This window comes from Cebus imitator, unplaced genomic scaffold (genome assembly GCF_001604975.1).
Source record: "Cebus imitator isolate Cc_AM_T3 unplaced genomic scaffold, Cebus_imitator-1.0 Scaffold18, whole genome shotgun sequence".
Classification (NCBI taxonomy): domain Eukaryota; kingdom Metazoa; phylum Chordata; class Mammalia; order Primates; family Cebidae; genus Cebus; species Cebus imitator.
In genome coordinates, this window is record NW_016107333.1 from 10,689,510 (window position 1) to 10,706,721 (window position 17,212).

Genomic DNA, 17,212 nt, shown 5'->3' on the forward strand with positions numbered 1-17,212 from the left:
AAAAAAAAAAAAAAAAAAAAAATCCAGAAGGGTTCTGTGCTCTCTTGCTTCGGGAATGTGTCTATAAGTTCTTGCTCACTTTAAAGAAGCTGGTACTAGAAATTATAGATCATGATTATGGATGTGTTTCATACAAAAAATAAAGAAAAATACATGGGAAACTCCAGTCAGCAGATGTATACTCATCCTGGGCATGGTGGCTCAGCGCTTTGGAAGGCTGAGGCAGGATAATGGCTTGAACTCAGGAGTTTAAGACCGGCCTGGGAAACATAAATTAGCCAGGTTGGGTGGTGCACACCTGTTGTCCCAGCTACTTGAGAGGCTGAGGCCAGAGGATTATTAGACTCCAGGTGGTCAAGGATGCAGCGAGCCATGATCATGCCTGAGTGACAAAGTGAGACCCTGTCTCAAAGAAAGAAAGAGAGAAAAGCCATTGGCTGTACATCTAGAGGACTGTCCTGTGAATGTGCATGTGTAGCATGTAAGTTAAAATTAAGTGTGTAAGCTTTGTCTGCAGCTGTTTTTGTGCTTCTCTGCTGCTCACTGGTGATCCTGATGTGACACTGGATGAGAGAGCCCCAGCTGTATTTTTGTGTTGATTATGTTAAGATTATAGCTTTTAAATTTTGCTTTCTAACATAATTAAGACTTCTATGCTTTGCCTCTAGGTTGATTCTAAAAGTGTAACACTACTAGAAAAGATTTATAGTATTTTGATTATGGAAATATTATTCACTATAGAATAACTAGTGCGTTCGAAACCATATGCACTTTTGTTTCAAAACCCTTATTGCTGGAAGAACATTTTGGGGTTAAGATCCAGTCCTTTTCATTTTTTACTTTTCTTCTATTCTCCTGTATCAGACTCATCTGTTTTTGTTTTTCAAGAACTTTTCATGTGGAAAATGTAGTAAACTTTTAGAGTCTTGCATATTTTAAAATTTCTATTTTTGCTCTCTCAATTCATTATAGTTGACTGGGTATTCAAATTGTTTACTTGAAGAATTTTGAGAGAGTTTTCTGGACTGCTTTTAAACAAATCTCAGATATTATTTTATCCTTAAATACTTTGGTATGTGTCTTCAAAAACTTAGGACTTGGCCGGGCACAGTGGCTCATGCTTGTAATTCGAGCACTTTGGGAGACTGAGGCAGGTGGATTGCTTTAACTCACCACAGTGAGGGCGGCACCAGACTGTGAGGGATTACAACACTGAGGATTACAGTTCGATATAAGATTTGGGCGGGGACAAATACCCAAACTGTATCATGGTGTCATTTACTATCTCCCACTTTTCCTGTAACTGGTAGAGATGAAGTTTAGCGATAAAGGTTCGGTTAGCATCACTTTTAATGTCCGGAACTCTTCCTCAATTTTTGGTTGCGTCATGCCTTTTCTTGCTTTCTGCATGCAGTGTTTTCCCAAATCTCTCTGAAGGCACTAGTTAGACGACTGTTGCTTACTGTTCCATACCTTAAATGATCTCTGTTTCCCTTGGGGTCACTTCTGTTTTTTCATCTTTTCATGGTTTTGGTTTTCCAAAAATCAAGTTGGAGGATCCTTGAGAAAGTTAAAACTACTTTCTCTGGAATAATACCACATGGATTTAAATCCTGCCTCTAGCTGAACACAGTGGCTTACTCCTGGAATCCCACTTTGGAGGCCAAGGCAGAAGGATCACTTGAGGCCAAGAGTTCAAGACCAGCTTTGGCAACATAGTGAGACCCTGTCTCTACAAAAACTTAAAAAATTATCCAGGCATGGTGGCATGAGCCTGTGGTCCCAGCTACTTGGGAGGCTGAGATGAGAAGATCCCTTGAGTCCAAGAGGTTGAAGCTGCAGTGAGCCAAGATAACACTACTGCACTCCAGTCTGAGCCACAGAAAAAGAGCCTATGTCTTCAAAATAAATCAATATGGCCAGGTGCAGTGGCTCACACCTGTAATCCCAGGTCTTTGGGAGGCTGAGGTGGGCGGATCATGAGGTCAGGAGTTTGAGACCAGTCTGACCAACATGGTGAAACCCCGTCTCTACTGAAAATACAAAAATTAGCCAGGCATGGTGGCATGTGCCTGTAGTCCCAGATACTCGGGAGGCTGAGACAGGAGAATTGCTTGAACCTGGGAACCGGAGGTTGCAGTGAGATTGCACTACTGCGCTCCAGCCTGGCGACAGAATGAGACTCCATCTCAAAATAAATGAATACATACATACATGGAAGTGAATCTTGCCCCTAACCGTTGTTAGTTGCTTAGTTTGGCAGAGTCACTGTAACCTATCTAACCCTCACATTTTTATCTGTACAGCAGGGATACAGCAGTACCTGCCTGATGGGTTTGTTGAGAGGATTAAATGAGTTAATACACATTCAGTGCATTGAATAGTCTTAGCACATAGTAAACAACAACTTTTGGTGGTTTTACCAAGGAGCAGGGGAGAGAAGATAGGTTGGAGGGATCAGGGAGGTGCCAGATCATGGAGGCCCTTGTGTGCTGACATGAGTTGATTCTAAGAGTAGTGTGGAGCCATTGGAGGGGCCCAACTGGTGGATTCTAATAAGGGAGGATGCATGGGGATAGGGCCCCTACCCCAGACTGGGGGTTGTGTGCATATGTGTGTACATGTCCTTGTGCCTGTGTGCAGATATGTGCATGTCTGTAGCCAGTGGCTGAGGCTGGAGCCCTGGCCAGAGCCCACGCTGAGTCCCTGCTCTTCTCCGCAGGCTGTGGGTGAGTGTGGAGGATGCTCAGTTGCACGCCGTCACCATCTGGCTCACAGTGCGCCCTGATATGACAGTGGCATCCCTCAAGGACATGGTGAGTGAGGAGGCTGAGGGTGACACTGGGGTGGAGGCTCTCCCTTTTGCTCCTGCTTCCTCTCTGTCTTCTGGCCCTCCCTTCCCACACTGCCTCTCTTGGTACCCCCACCAGGTTTTTCTGGACTATGGCTTCCCACCAGTTCTGCAGCAGTGGGTGATTGGGCAGCGGTTGGCACGAGACCAGGAGACCCTACACTCCCATGGGGTGCGGCAGAATGGGGACAGTGCCTACCTCTATCTGCTGTCAGCTCGCAACACCTCCCTCAACCCTCAGGAGCTACAGCGGGAGCGGCAGCTGCGGATGCTGGAAGGTGAGGCTCCGCCCCTGAGCACCATGGAACCCAGTGGGGGCCCTGGACTCACTTGAGGTCATAGGGCAAGCAGGGTAGAGCCCCTGGGTTTTTAGTCAGGGGCTCACCCAGAGGACCCTATCCAAATGGGGAAGAGAGGACCTAAGACCCATGGGAGGGAGCATTTCAGGGACCCATCATGAGAACAGCTGGCATGGGGGGGCCAGATTCCGTCCAGGCTCTGGCATTCCCAGCTACGTGACCTTGGGCAAGTTTACTCCTATCTGCTGCCCAGTTTGCTAAAATCATAAATTGGGTATGACGATGATAATGATAACTAGTGTTTATTCTTAATTTTTAACTTCTGAAATGTTTCAGACCTACAGAAAAGTTGCCAAATTTTACAAAGTAGTGTATAAAGAATTCCCATGTATCGTGGGTTTTACCACATTTGCTTTCTCCTGCCTCAGCCTCTTGAGTAGCTGGGACAACAGGCATGCGCCACCACACCTGGCTAATTTTTTGTATCTACTAGAGATGGAGTTTCACCATGTTGGTCAGGCTGGTCTGGAACACCTGACCTAAAGTGATCCACCCACCTTGGCCTCCCAAACTGCTGGGATTATAGGCGTGAGTCACCATACCCAGCCTTATCATCTCTTTCTATATAAAATTATTTTATTTTCTGAACCATTTTGAGAGTAAGTTGCAGATATGATGTCTTTTTCCCTAAATAATTCAGTGTGCATTTTCTTGAAAAGAAAGGTCATTTTCTTAAATTACTAGGTATAACATCCAGCTCAGGAAACTAACATTGATACAGTACTGTTATCTAATCTACAGATCTTACTCAGATTTTACTATTTGTCCTACTATTGTAATTTATAGCAAAAGACCTGGCATTCAGCTGTCATGTCCGAGACCAGTTTCTTTTTTTGTGGGGGTTGGGGGCTGGTTTCCTCTAGGATGGATGGAGTGGGAAGGGCCGCCTCAGTGGTGCTCTTGGGTCCCCTTGGTGCACCCTTCCGGAGGCACAAAAGGGTGGGTGTTATGCTGGATTTCGAAGCTCAGAGGATACGGAAGCATTTGTGGGTGGAATAGGGGCCCTGACCTTGGGGGAGCCAGGATGCCCACTTGACCAGATGGAGGCTGGAGATACCCCCAGGGAGGAGAGGATAGGGGAAGGGTCTGCCTGGCTGGCTCAGGGAGACCCACCCCCTATGAGTGTGGACCAAGTGGGCCGCATGGAACCACCACCCTTTAATTCTCCTCCACAGATCTGGGCTTCAAGGACCTCACGCTGCAGCCTCGGGGCCCTCTGGAGCCAGGCACCCCAAAGCCCGGGGTCCCTCAGGAACCTGGACGGGGGCAGCTGGATGCAGTGCCCGAGCCCCCACCGGTAAGCTGTCCCTGGCCACGCCTCCCTGGCCTCAGTATCCTCTTCTGTGCCTCTCCCCTGCCCTGCCCTGCCCAGTCTGGCTCACAGCCCTCTCCGCTCCCAGGTGGGCTGGCAGTGCCCCGGGTGCACCTTCATCAACAAGCCCACACGGCCTGGCTGTGAGATGTGCTGCCGGGCACGCCCCGAGGCCTACCAGGTCCCTGCCTCCTACCAGCCCGATGAGGAAGAGCGAGCACGCCTGGCTGGTGAGGAGGAGTCACTGCGTCAGTACCAGCAGGTGGGCGCGAAGTCCCTGGACAGACACCTGCAGACCGGACGGGGGAGGTGTAGGCCAGGAAGGGAGACACCTTCGCATTGCCGTTCCTCCCCATTACTGCCTTGCCCCTCCTGACCATGCTGCTGGCAGTGACCCTGCACTTGCCTGTGACCTGCCCTCTCTCCAAGGTCACCCTGTCACCCTGTGGCTGAGACCCGCTCCCTGGCTGTGGCGCACATCCAAGTTTACATACCCCACTCCTGTGTGGGCTGTGGCTCCATCCCCAGCTTTGACACACCACACAAGTGTCCCTGGCTATGACCCCAGCACCCTAGCCATGACTACATCTCAGCTCGGACCTCACCCCCACCTATCTGTGACCTAAGCCTGCACCACCTCGCTGGGACCTCACCCTGGACGTTGCTACTCCCGACCTCCTCCCTCTATGGCTTGGCCCAACCCTGACTTCCTGAGAGCCTGGCCTGGCCCGGCCCCTCACTGCTTCCTAGGGGGATGACCGCCATCCCTGGTCCTGCTCCTCTCTTAGCCCTCCCCCACCCCTATCGTGACACGTGCCCTAATGACAGATATCTGATCCCGAGACCTCCCCATTCTAATCTTACCCCTGGCTGCACTTGCGTTCCCCTTGGACCCAGTGCTGCCCCTGCCCGCCCCACTCCTGTTCCCCCCTCAGCCTTGCTGTGCTCCCTGGCTTTGTCACTTTCCCACCCCTGCCCCTGAGCTGGCTCCACCAGCCCTGGCCCCGACCCTGCCCTGTTATCCTGACTCACCACTCAGACCCTGGCCCCCTTCCTTTCTCTGCTGCCATTGCTCCCTCTCCTGGCGCCTTCCCTGGCTATCTGGCCGGCCTTCCCTCCCTTGGCTTCCCCACCTCCGCCTGGCCCTGCTCCCAGCCACCCCCCTCCCAACCTGACTGCTCCTGACCACCCCATCCCCGATCCCCGATCCCCGCGTCCGACTGGCTCCCAGCTTTGCCTCCTGCTGCTCTGACTCAACCCTCACCACGCCCCCTGATCCTTCCCCCTTCGTGGTCTGACCCGCCCCCGAGGCCCTGACCCACCCCATGGCCCCGCCCCGTGTGCCCAGCGGAAGCAGAAGCAGCAGGAGGGCAACTACCTGCAGCACGTCCAGCTGGACCAGAGGAGCCTGGTGCTGAACACCGAGCCCGCCGAGTGCCCCGTGTGCTACGCGGTGCTGGCGCCCGGCGAGGCCGTGGTGCTGCGTGAGTGTCTGCACACCTTCTGCAGGTGCGGCCCCCAATCCCATCCCCGGCAATGCAGCGTTTATCAAAGCCGCCAATTACGCAGGGCTGGACGTGGGTGGGGCCCTGTGCTCTGATATCTCATTGGACGCCCGCGAAAACCTACGAGGTAGGCTCTGTCTCCCTATTTTGCAGATGAGGAACCTAAGGTACAGAGAGCCAGGCAGCTTACCCAAGGCCACATGGCTCATAAGAGAAGCAGCCTAGACATGGACCCAGGCATGGGTGGAGGCACCGGAGCCTCCCTTCCCCTCTACCTTTAACTGCCGAGGCTCCTGCAGCCACGCTGCTCTCAGCCTCGCGGCGGGCATCTGCCTGTTTCGAGTCTCCTGTCATGGCCCTTCCACCCCTGGATGTGGGGAGCACAGACCCACTCACCACAGCTGACGCTTGGGGAGCAGCCCCTGGGTGGCAGGCTCCGTGCCTGCCTTCTGCAACTTTAATTCCAGCAGGGAGGCCGATGTGAATTGGATAATCACTGGTTGATGTCCTTGTGAATATTGTCTACATACAGTACATGAAATTGCTACATACAGTACATTAAGATACAACAGGAGCCCTTCCCAGAGAGGGTGGTCTAGAAGCTTCCAGGGAGGTAGCCTGAGAGCAGGGACTGGAAGGCCTGCTGTAGGTGTGAGCCTGGACTGTTGGAGGAGACTAAGGAGGTCTCTTGGTGGCTGGAGCAGAGGGATGAAGCGGGTAATCAGATATCAGGGTAGAGAGGTGTTGGGTCCATGAACAGTTGGGATTTGTTCTGGGTGGGATGGGGGCCAGCAGGGAGATGTGGCTGCTGTGCTGAGATAGACTTTAGGGGCCAGATGGATGCAGGGAGCCCAGCAAGGAGGCTCCTGCAGTCACCAGGTGGGGGATGATAGGGGCTGGACCGGAGAATCAGAGCAGCAGTGTGGGGACAGGGTGGAGGCCTTGGTGGGATTGGTGAGAGGGATGGGAAGGAAGGGGATATGGACGAGAAGCCCACCCGGGGTCAGGTCTTGCCATGTGAGAGGTGGAGTCCTCAGTGGATGGGGTTCCGATGACCCTCACTTTCCTCCCCTCCCCTTCCCCAGGGAATGCCTGCAGGGCACCATCCGCAACAGCCAGGAGGCGGAGGTCTCCTGCCCCTTCATTGACAACACCTACTCGTGCTCGGGCAAGCTGCTGGAGAGGGAGATCAAGGCGGTAAGGCCTGGGGATGGGAGATAATATCCCAAGTACCAAGGAGCTGAGCCCCAAGCAGGCAGGTAGGGACTGGCTCAGGCAGCAGACATCTTAACTTTTTTTTTTTTTGGAGATGGGGTCTATGTTGTCCAAGCTGGTCTCAAACTCCTGGGCTTACGTGATCATCCAACCTCCGCCCTCCAGATGTTTTTCAAGGGCTTTGTCTATGTAGGGTGCTGAGACCCCAAGCAGAAAAATTGAGGTGAGTAACTAGTCAAGAAGCCACATTTATGAAGGAAAGACAGCAGAGTCGTTAAGAGTCAGGGACTTGGCCAGTCATGGCAGCTCACACCTCTAATCCCAGCACTTTGGGAGGCTGAGGTGGGCAGATTGTTTGAACTCACATAGACTAGCCTGGGCAACATGGCAAAACCCTGTCTCTCCAAAACAGATTTAAAAATAGCTGGGTGCGGAGGCATGCGCCCGTAGTCCCAGCTGCTTGGGCAGGGGTCGAGGGGGAATGGGCTAAGGTGGGAGGATGGCTTTAGCCTGGGAGGTCAAGCCTGCAGCGAGCTGTGGTTGTGCCACTGCACTCCACCTGGGCAACAGAGTGAGACCTTGCCTCAAAAAAAGAAAAAAAAAAGGGGGGAACTCTGGAGCCTGGTGGCCTGGGTGTGTGACCACAAGTCAGATGTTTAACCTCTCTATGCCTCTATCTCATCTCTGTTAGAGTCAGAGTTACAGTTTCTATTTCCAGGATTACAAAGATTACAGTAGAGGATATGTGTATAGAATTTAGAGTAGCGTGGCCAGGCGCAGTGCCTCACCCCTGTAATCCCAGCACTTCGGGAGGCCAAGACGGGTGGATCACCTGAGGTCGGGAGTTTGAGACCAGCCCGACCAACGTGGAGAAACCCATCTCTACTGAAAATACAAAATTAGCCAGGTGTGGTAGCACATGCCTGTAATCCCAGCTACTCAGGAGGCTGAGGCAGGAGAATCACTTGAACTGGGAGGCAGAGGTTGCAGTGAGCCGAGATCATGCCATTGCACTCCAGCCTGGGCAACAAGAGCAAAACTCAGTCTCGAAAAAGAAAAAGAAAAAGAATTTATACTAGTGCTTGTCACGTGGTAAGCCTTTATTGGTGTTAGCACTTGCTATGTAACAAATCACTGCAGGCTCAGAACAACAGTCATTTTTTTGGCTCATAAATCTGCAAGTTAGGACAGTTGGCCCTCTATCTGTGGAGAATTCACATTGGAGAATTCAATGACAGTGGATAGAACGTATTCTTAAAAAAACAAAAAAAAATACAATAAAAAACAAATTTAAAAAACAACACAGCATAAACTACATAACATGTTATATTAGGTATTATAAGTAATCTAAAGATGATTTAAAGTATTGGAGGATGTTGGTAGGTTATACGCAAATACTATGTCATTTTATATAAGGGGCTTGAGCATCCATGGATTTGGGTATCTGCAGGGATCTTGGAACTAATTCTCGGGATACTGAGGGATGACTCTAATTTGGGTTGGGCTTATCTCAATGGTTCTTCTGGTCTGGGCAGGGCCTCGCTGATTTCACCTGGGTCTAGCTGGTGGGTGGCCTGGTTTATGATGGTCTCGTCTGGGATGACTGGGATGATGGGGCCTCCTTCAACTTCAGGGTCTCATCCACCAGCAGGCTGCCTCGAGCCTTCTCATGTCTTGGTGGTCTCGGGCTTCCAAGAGCAGCCATGGGGAGCCCCACGCGTGAGTGCTTTCTAAGTCTGCTCATTTCTCACTTGCCACTGTCCCATTGGCCAAAGGACGACCTATGCTCAAGCCCAGAATTCATTGGGAAGAGACTACCCAAAGGTGTGGAGTCAGGGAGACAGAAACAAATGGGAGTCACCACTCCGCCAGTCTGTCACAGCATGTGTGTTTCTGTGTACGTGTGTGCTTGCTGCTGGCACTCTCCATGAATTCATTAGCAGATTTTCTGTCTGGCTGCTAGTGATCTTGAGCAAGTTGTTTCCCTTCTCTGGGTCTCCATTTCCCCATCTGTTTTTTTGTTTTTTTTAGACAAGGTCTCACTCTGGTGCCCAAGCTAAAGTGCAGCAGCACGATCTCAGTTCACTGCAACTTCCACCTCCCAGGTTTAAGCAACTTTCGTGCCTCAGCCTCCCAAGTAGCTGGGATTACAGGCACTTGCCACTGTGTCCAGCTAATTTTTGTGTTTTTAGTAGAAACAGGGTTTTACCATGTTGGTCAGGCTGGTGTCGAACTCCTAACCTTGTGATCTGCATGCCTCAGCCTCGTGGGATTACAGGCGTGAGCCACCACATCTGGCCCCATTTCCCCATCTGAAAAGTGGACAGTTGGGCTTGATTCATGGTTTTTAAACTGCTGGGGAATGGCCTTCCCTGGGCATTGTGGGTCCCCATGCCAAAACATGGTGGCCGAGGTCCAAATGGGAAACCCCCACAAAACACATACACAAGACCTCCTCTTTATTCCCGTCCCCCCTGCCTCTCTCCTATGCCCCTGTTTCTCCTGAGAATGCTCCTAACTTCACCAAGTGTTTATGGAGCCCAAGAAGTTCTGCCCCAGGGGTAAAGTGGGAGGCTGAAGGGGTAGAGCTTTGGGAGTTCCCGGCTCTGACATCAAGGGCAGCCCCATTTTTCTCTGTCATCTCTGGGTAGTTACTGAGGTGTCCTCGCTCTGGCCTGGAGAGACCTCATGACCAGTCATTCTGTGTCCCCAGCACCCATAGTCACTTGCCTAGAGGTTTCCCTGTGCAGTCCACTCCAGCCAAGGGGCATTATGCTGGGACTGGGGTTCATGCAAGAGGGCTGCAGGAACTTCCCTGGAGCCCATTGACGTTGACGTGAATCTCAGAAAATGGTCAAGTGTGACAGAGAGAAGGGGGCAGCGATCAGCCAAGTAATGTGTTGGAGGTTGTTTTTACAAAAACAAAACAATATGCATAACCACATAGAACCAGAGCAGAAATCAAAGAGAATCACCCACAACCCCAGGAAATATTCCAGTTACATTTTAGTCTACTTTCTTCAGTGTCTCTGGGCAGATTGTTGTTTTTTTGTTTTTCGTTTTTTGTTTTTTTTGGTAAGATGGAGTCTCGCTTTGTCATCCAGGCTGGAGCGTAGTGGTGTGATCTCAGCTCACTACAGTCTGGCCTTGTCATCCAGGCTGGAGTGCAATGGCACGATCTCGGCTCACTGCAGCCTCTGCCTCCTGGCTTCAAGCAAATCTCCTGCTTCAGCCTCCGGAGTAGCCGGGACTCTAGGCGAGTGCTGCCACACCTGGCTAATTTTTGTATTTTTAGCAGAGGCAGGCTTTCACCATGTTGGCCAGGATGGTCTTGATCTCCTGACCTCAGGTGATCCACCTACCAGGGCCTCCCAAAGTATTAGGATTACAGGCGTGAACTGCTGTGCCCACCCAGATATGGTTTTTTAAGTCAACTTTATTGATGTACACTTTGCCTACAATAAAATGTATTCGTTGTAAGCAGACAATCAGATAAATTTTGACAAATGTAACTCATGTAACCACCAGCCACTGTTACGTATAACATAGGCATGATTTCTGCCTCATTGTACCAGCATGGATACAATCACTTTAGCTTTTTAAATTTTGCTGTAGAATTTTTCTAAAGATTATTTACTAATCTCAATGGCACGTATACTGTTTTTATCTCTTAGTTCTAATTTCTCAGTTTATAAATACTGCTTCAAGGAACATTTTGCATGGTGCATTTTTTTTTTTTTTTTTTTTTTTTTTTTTTTTTTTTTTTTTTTTTTTTTTTTTTGAGACGAAGTCTCACTCCGTTGCCCAAGCTGGAGTGCAGTGGCACTATCTTGGCTCACAGCAACGTCTACCTCCCTGGTTCAAGTGATTCTCCTGCCTCAGCCTCCTGAGTATCTGGGACTAGAGGCACGCACCACCATGCCTGGCTAATTTTTGTATTTTTAGTAGAGACAGGTTTTCATTATGTTGGCCAGGCTGGTCTTGAACTTCTGACTAGCCCACCTCGTGATCTTGGCCACCCAAAGTGCTGGGATTACAGATGTAAGCCACTGCGCCCGTCAGTGTGTCTTATATATTATTTTCTTCGGATAAAGTTACAGAAGCGGGATGGGTACCAAAGGGTCAGAGAAGTTTGGGATGGTTAAAACATTATTGCCACATTGCTTCCTCAGTGTTATGTACTAAGATAGCAGTTGGTTTAATTTTTATTTTTTATTTTTGTGGGTACATAGTTGGTGTATATATTTCTGGGGTACATGGGATATTTTGATACAGGCATGCAATAAGTAATAATCACATCATGGAGAATGGGGAATCCATCCCCTCAAGCATTTATCCTTTGTTACAGACAATCCAGTTATATTCTTAGTATACAATTAAATGTACAATTAAATTATTGACTATAGTCTGTTATGCTATCAAATACTAGGTCTTATTCTACTTTTTGTACCCATTTACCGTCCCCACTTCTCTCCCCCTGCCTCACTACCCTTCCCAGCCTGTGGTAACCACCCTTTACTCTCTGTCTCCATTAGTTCAGTTGTTTTGACTTGTAGCACCTGCAAATAAGTGAGAACATTCGATGTTTGTCTGTTCCTGGCTTATTCCATTTAACGTAATGACCTCCAGTTCCTCCATGTTGCTGTAAATGACAGGATTGCATTCTTTTATATGACTCAATAGTACTCCATTGTGTATATGTACCACATTTTCTTTACAAAATACTAGTTGAATCACATCTTTCCCAGCATTGCTTATTACTTTTGTCCTTTTCTTGTGAGAAAATAGACATAAAATTTACCATTTTAACCTTTTTTTTTTTTTTTTTTTTTTTTTTTTTGGATACAGAGTTTCGCTCTTGTTGCCCAGGCTGGAGTGCAGTGGCGTGATCTCTGTTCACCATAACCTCCACCTCCTGGGTTCAAGTGATTCTCCTGCCTCAGCCTCCTGAGTAGCTGGGATTACACGCATGCACCACCACACCTGGCCAATTTTGTATTTTTTTGTAGAGACGCAGTTTCTCCATGTTAGTCAGGCTGGACTCAAACTCCTGACCTGAGGTGATCCACCCACCTTGGCCTCCCAAAGTGCTGAAATTATAGGCGTGAGCCATTGTGCCTGGCCCCATTTTAACCAGTTTTTAAGCGTAGAGTTCAGTGGCATTAAGTATACTTATACTGTTGTGCAGCCATCACCACGTTACCCCATCCACCGCCAGAACGTTTCGAAATTACCCCCACTCTCTTTTTTCTTTTTCTTTTTCTTTTCTTTTCTTTTCTGTTTTTGAGCCAGGTTTTCATTCTGTCACCCAGGCTGAAGTGCAGTTCATTAGTCGTGCCTCACTGCAGCCTTGACCTTCTGGCCCAAGCAATCCCCACAATTCAGCCTCCCAAGTAGCTGCTAGGACTACACATGTGAGCACCACACCTGGTTTTGTGTGTGTGTTTTGTTTTGTTTTGTTTTGTTTTGTAGAGATGAGATCTCACTGTATTGCTCAGGCTGGTCTTAAACTCTTGGCCTCAAGGAATCCTCCTGCCTTGACCTCCCAAAGTGCTGGGATTAACAGGTGTAAGCCATCACACCCGACCTAAAATCCACTTTTTGAGTGGAGTTTTTCAACACTATGAGGATTACATGAAGAAAAGAGCCTGGGCCTGGATTGGAGTTTAGGGTTTGGAGGCTTTCTAGAGAGTATTTGGTGGCCAAGGGGGTCATATGTCAGGTGTTCTGAACCCCGATCAACAAGGACGTGGTCTGTTGGCAGCTCCTGACCCCCGAGGATTACCAGCGATTTCTAGACCTGGGCATCTCCATTGCTGAAAACCGCAGTGCCTTCAGCTACCATTGCAAGACCCCAGATTGCAAGGGATGGTGCTTCTTTGAGGATGACGTCAATGAGTTCACCTGCCCTGTGTGTTTCCATGTCAACTGCCTGCTCTGCAAGGTGGGGCCGGGGACTCACCCCGCCTGGTCATTCATCCTGCTGGAGCTCACCACAGGACAGTGCTTGTTCTCCTGGGAAGGGAGCTGTGACACTGGCCTGCTAGTCATGACTTGGAGCTGCATGTCAGTGGGAGAGTGTGGCTTGAGCCTGAACTGAGCCTTGGTCCCACAGAGGGAGTCCCAGACCTGGCCCCAGATGGAGCCTCAAACCTAGGGAGCCCTGGTCCACAATGGAGCTCTGCCCCTGGACCAAATCCTGTCCCTGGGCTGAGCCTAAGTCTGACCCTAGTCACAGACTGAATCCCAGTCCCACATTGAGCCCCGACCCCATCCAAGTCCACAGACCTGGCCTCTGACCAAACCTGACTCTGCACTTGTCACTTAAGCTGGTCCCATATTCAGCCCAGACTCTGAACCAAGCTCTGACCGAACCTGTCTGTCACAGACCAAGCCCTGACCCTGGCCCTATACCACGTGTCTACCCCTGTGCTGAACTGAGTGCTGACCTCAAACCCAGACAGCCCTACCTGATCCTTCCCCCAGGCCTGTCCCTGTCCCTTCATCTCAAAAGCTGACCATGAAGGTGAGGGAGGAGCTGGTAAACACAACTGGAGCTTGGGCCTGTAACCCGGGCAGGGCCTAGGCAGGGATGCGGGGTCTCAGCCTACGGGTGTAAGGGGTTTCTGTGCCCATCAGAACTTAAGCTGGGTGTGGCAGCACGTGCTTGTGGTCCCAGCTACCCAGGAGGCTGAGGTATCTATTGCTGTTAGCATATGTGATGACTCTGACTTCACCTCCCTGGCCCCAGTGTCCTCTTTTGTAAAATGGGTGTATGCTTTACAAAGTGAGGCCCTGCCAGTGACTACACCTAGAGGCGTTAAGTGCCTTTGTGGACTCCTGCCCTGCCGCTCACCTCTTCCAGCTTGTTAACCCAGAAGGAACCTTCTCACCTTGAGCCCCTCACCCCCTGCAGGCCATCCACGAGCAGATGAACTGCAAGGAGTATCAGGAGGACCTGGCCCTGCGGGCTCAGAATGACGTGGCTGCCCTGCAGACAACAGAGATGCTGAAGGTGAGGCTGCGACAGGGCCGAGGCCTAGGGATTTAAGTTCTGGGATCCAGGTGGGGACCGGGGGCTTCTCAGCAAGGGCTGTGCTCACATCCCTGGAGGCTCTGACCTCCTTCTGGCCGTCATTCCCATCCAGAGATGGGACTTAGGCCGAGTGGTCAGGTCAGGGAAGAGTGTCTGGGTGGAGGGAGGAGACCACAGGAATGAAGAGGGGGTCGCTGGACAGAGCCTGGCCGGCGGAGCCGCACAGGAGAGACTCCACAGCTCCAGGGGTCACCACTTTCTCCCTGCCATGGGGAGGGGGACAGGCTGGGTGGCTGCCCCAGCCCCACCCCGAGGCCAGCACCTGCCCTGCTCCAGGTGATGCTGCAGCAGGGCGAGGCCATGCGCTGCCCCCAGTGCCAGATCGTGGTGCAGAAGAAGGATGGCTGCGACTGGATCCGCTGCACTGTCTGCCACACTGAGATCTGCTGGGTCACCAAGGGCCCACGCTGGGGCCCCGGGGTGAGTCTCACTTGTACTAGTATGGAGACGGTGCCCTTGTGGGGTTTGTCTCGAGGGTTTGGAAAACTACAGCCCATGGGCCACATCCAACCCAGCACCTGAATTTGTACAGCTCCTAAGGTAAGAATGTTCTTTTTTTTTGAGACGGAGTTTTGCTCTTGTTGCCCGGGCTGGAGTGCAATGGTGCAATCTCAGCTCACTGCAGCCTCTGCCTCCTGCATTCAAGCAATTCTCCTGCCTTAGCCTCCCGAGTAGCTGGGATTACAGCATGCGCCACCACGTCCGGCTAATTTTGTATTTTTAGTAGAGACAGGATTTCTCCATGTTGGTCAGGCTGGTCTTGAACGCTCAACCTTAGGTGATCCACCCGCCTTGGCCTCCAAAAGTGCTGGGATTATAGGTGTGAGCCACCTTGCTTAGTTGCAAGAATGTTCTTTAAATGGTTGAAAAAATACTAAAAGATGACTATTTTGTGACATGAAAATTACATGAAATCCCCATTTCAGTGTCCCTAGGTAAAGCGCTTTGGAGCGCAGCCGTGCTCATTTGTTTACATGTTGTCTGTGGTTGCTCTTAAACTCCAGAGGCAGAAGCCATATGGCTGCCCAGCCCAAAATGACTGGCCCTTTGCCGAAAAGGTTTTCCCACCCCTGCCCTGGAGGACAGCAAGTAAAGGTTCGATCTGGAGTTGGAGGTGGATTGGCCGCTGGCTCTGGCACATAACCTCTCTCAGCCCCATTTCCTCTGTGAAATGGGGATGATAGCTGGGCTTATCTCAGGCTTGTTGTGAGAATCAAGTTGAAAAATTGCAAGAGACGTGCTTAGCGGAGGGCCTGTCACTTGGTGAGCAGCCTTGCAAATGGTAGCTGTCATGATTAGGGGTGTACTCTGGAACTGGGGGCTTGTTGTTAGGTTCATGTAGACTTTCAGTGGAGGTAGAGGAAACTGCCCTCTTGCACGCTGCCAGTGCGCTATGTCTAGAATATGTGAAGAGTGGTCAGATCCTCTCCCTGCCCTGTTCCTGGATCTAGGTGTGGGTACACTGAGTGCCGTGGGAGCCCAGAAAAGGCCTCAACAACTCTCCATCAGGTAGCTGAGGCCGACAAGGCCATTTTTGCGGGAGGACCTGCAGAGGCAAAGGCCCAGGTTGGGAGAGTGGTCGGCTTTGAGGGTAATCTCTCTGCACTACGCTGACATTCTCTTCTCTTCCTGCCATCCTCTAGGGCCCAGGAGATACCAGCGGGGGCTGCCGCTGCAGGGTGAATGGGATTCCTTGCCACCCAAGCTGTCAGAACTGCCACTGAGCTAAAGATGGTGGGGCCCCATGCTGACCCAGCACCACACCCACAGGCTGTTATGGTGTAGGGCTGAGCTTGGGACTTTGGCTCCAACTTCTGGCTGGGAGATGCCTTTGTGCAGAGGCCAAGTCCCTGAGCTTCGTGGATGGCCTTGCTTGCTGTAGTGCTATAGGGCTCTGCCTGCACTGCTGTTGTCCATGGTCATATCTGCCCCAGTGCCTTTGTCCTTCCCTTGAAGCTTGCCAGCCAGACTTCTCTCTCCTGCAGCTCCCACCTCTGCCTGACTCCAGCCATAAACACGGCCCCTGGCCAGAGGCCTCACTGGGTGGAGCCTCTGTATGACTCCATGCTCCTCCCACCACAACGCTGGCTCTTCTGCCGAACATCAGCATTCACAGCCTCCCTGCCTTCCCCTGCTGGCTTTTTGGGGCTGACTGTTCTCTGCCTTTGCAGTTGGAGGTCTGGGGCCTCTTAGAACTCTTGCTAACGTGTTCAGAGCCAGAAAGGAGACTGGGCAGTTTGGAAAGCACAGCTCATCAGGTCCGGCTCTGCCTCTCCCTCTCTGCAGCCTGTGTAAGCTATTATAATTAAAATGGTTTTCCAGGAAGGGATGTGTGATGTCCTTGAGAGGAAGTGAATGTCCTGGGCTGGGACTCTGCACACAAGCAGGATCCCGATGTCTCTGGGAACTGCATCAGGAAGTTGACCTGTCAGACCATCTGTGGTAGAATGAGGCTGTGACAGCACTGGGACCTTTCTACCAGACTTGGCAACCCATGCCCAGCTTCAGGAGCAAGGATGCTCATCGTCATCAGCCAGGACAGGCGGAGTGTGCAGCGTGTCAAGTCTGCAGAGAAGGGTGGGCTTGGGGGCGAGAGGGGAAGTCTTGCCACTCTTGCTCTCTCTGACCTCTCAGCAGGCATCCAGGGTTGGCAAGTAGATAGTTGAAGAAGGAATGAAGCTGCTGCAGCTGAGGGGTGAGGTTGTCCATCCTAATTTTCACATCCCAGGCAAGAGGGCAAGGTATCAATTCAGCAGTATTTATTGGAACCCACTCTGTGCTGGTCAGAGGTTACCAAGACATGGTCCTGATGCGTTCATTCTGTAAGTTTTTCCTCCATTCTGTGACCCACCCCTCTTCCCCTTTTGAGATCCG

At 50.9% G+C, this 17,212-nt stretch overlaps 1 protein-coding gene across 7 annotated transcripts in view; it reads left to right on the plus strand.

Moving 5' to 3' along the window:
* Positions 1-16,833, plus strand: part of RBCK1 (RANBP2-type and C3HC4-type zinc finger containing 1) — a 23,314-nt gene extending 6,481 nt beyond the window's left edge. For 3 of the 7 annotated variants that reach the window (XM_037733527.1, XM_037733516.1, XM_017515199.2), the window contains 10 exons: positions 2,723-2,816; positions 2,931-3,129; positions 4,386-4,507; positions 4,611-4,784; positions 5,871-6,031; positions 7,113-7,224; positions 13,007-13,186; positions 14,159-14,257; positions 14,615-14,758; positions 15,982-16,663. In XM_037733527.1, the coding sequence (XP_037589455.1) occupies positions 2,723-2,816; positions 2,931-3,129; positions 4,386-4,507; positions 4,611-4,784; positions 5,871-6,031; positions 7,113-7,224; positions 13,007-13,186; positions 14,159-14,257; positions 14,615-14,758; positions 15,982-16,062 (1,366 nt within the window). In that variant the 3' untranslated portion in view covers positions 16,063-16,663. Of the gene's footprint in view, positions 1-2,722; positions 2,817-2,930; positions 3,130-4,385; positions 4,508-4,610; positions 4,785-5,870; positions 6,032-6,180; positions 6,195-7,112; positions 7,225-13,006; positions 13,187-14,158; positions 14,258-14,614; positions 14,759-15,981 lie in introns of all 7 variants that reach the window. The other 4 variants (XM_017515210.2, XM_017515219.2, XM_037733522.1 and 1 more) reach the window with 3 other exon arrangements.
* Positions 16,834-17,212: the final 379 nt, after the last annotated feature.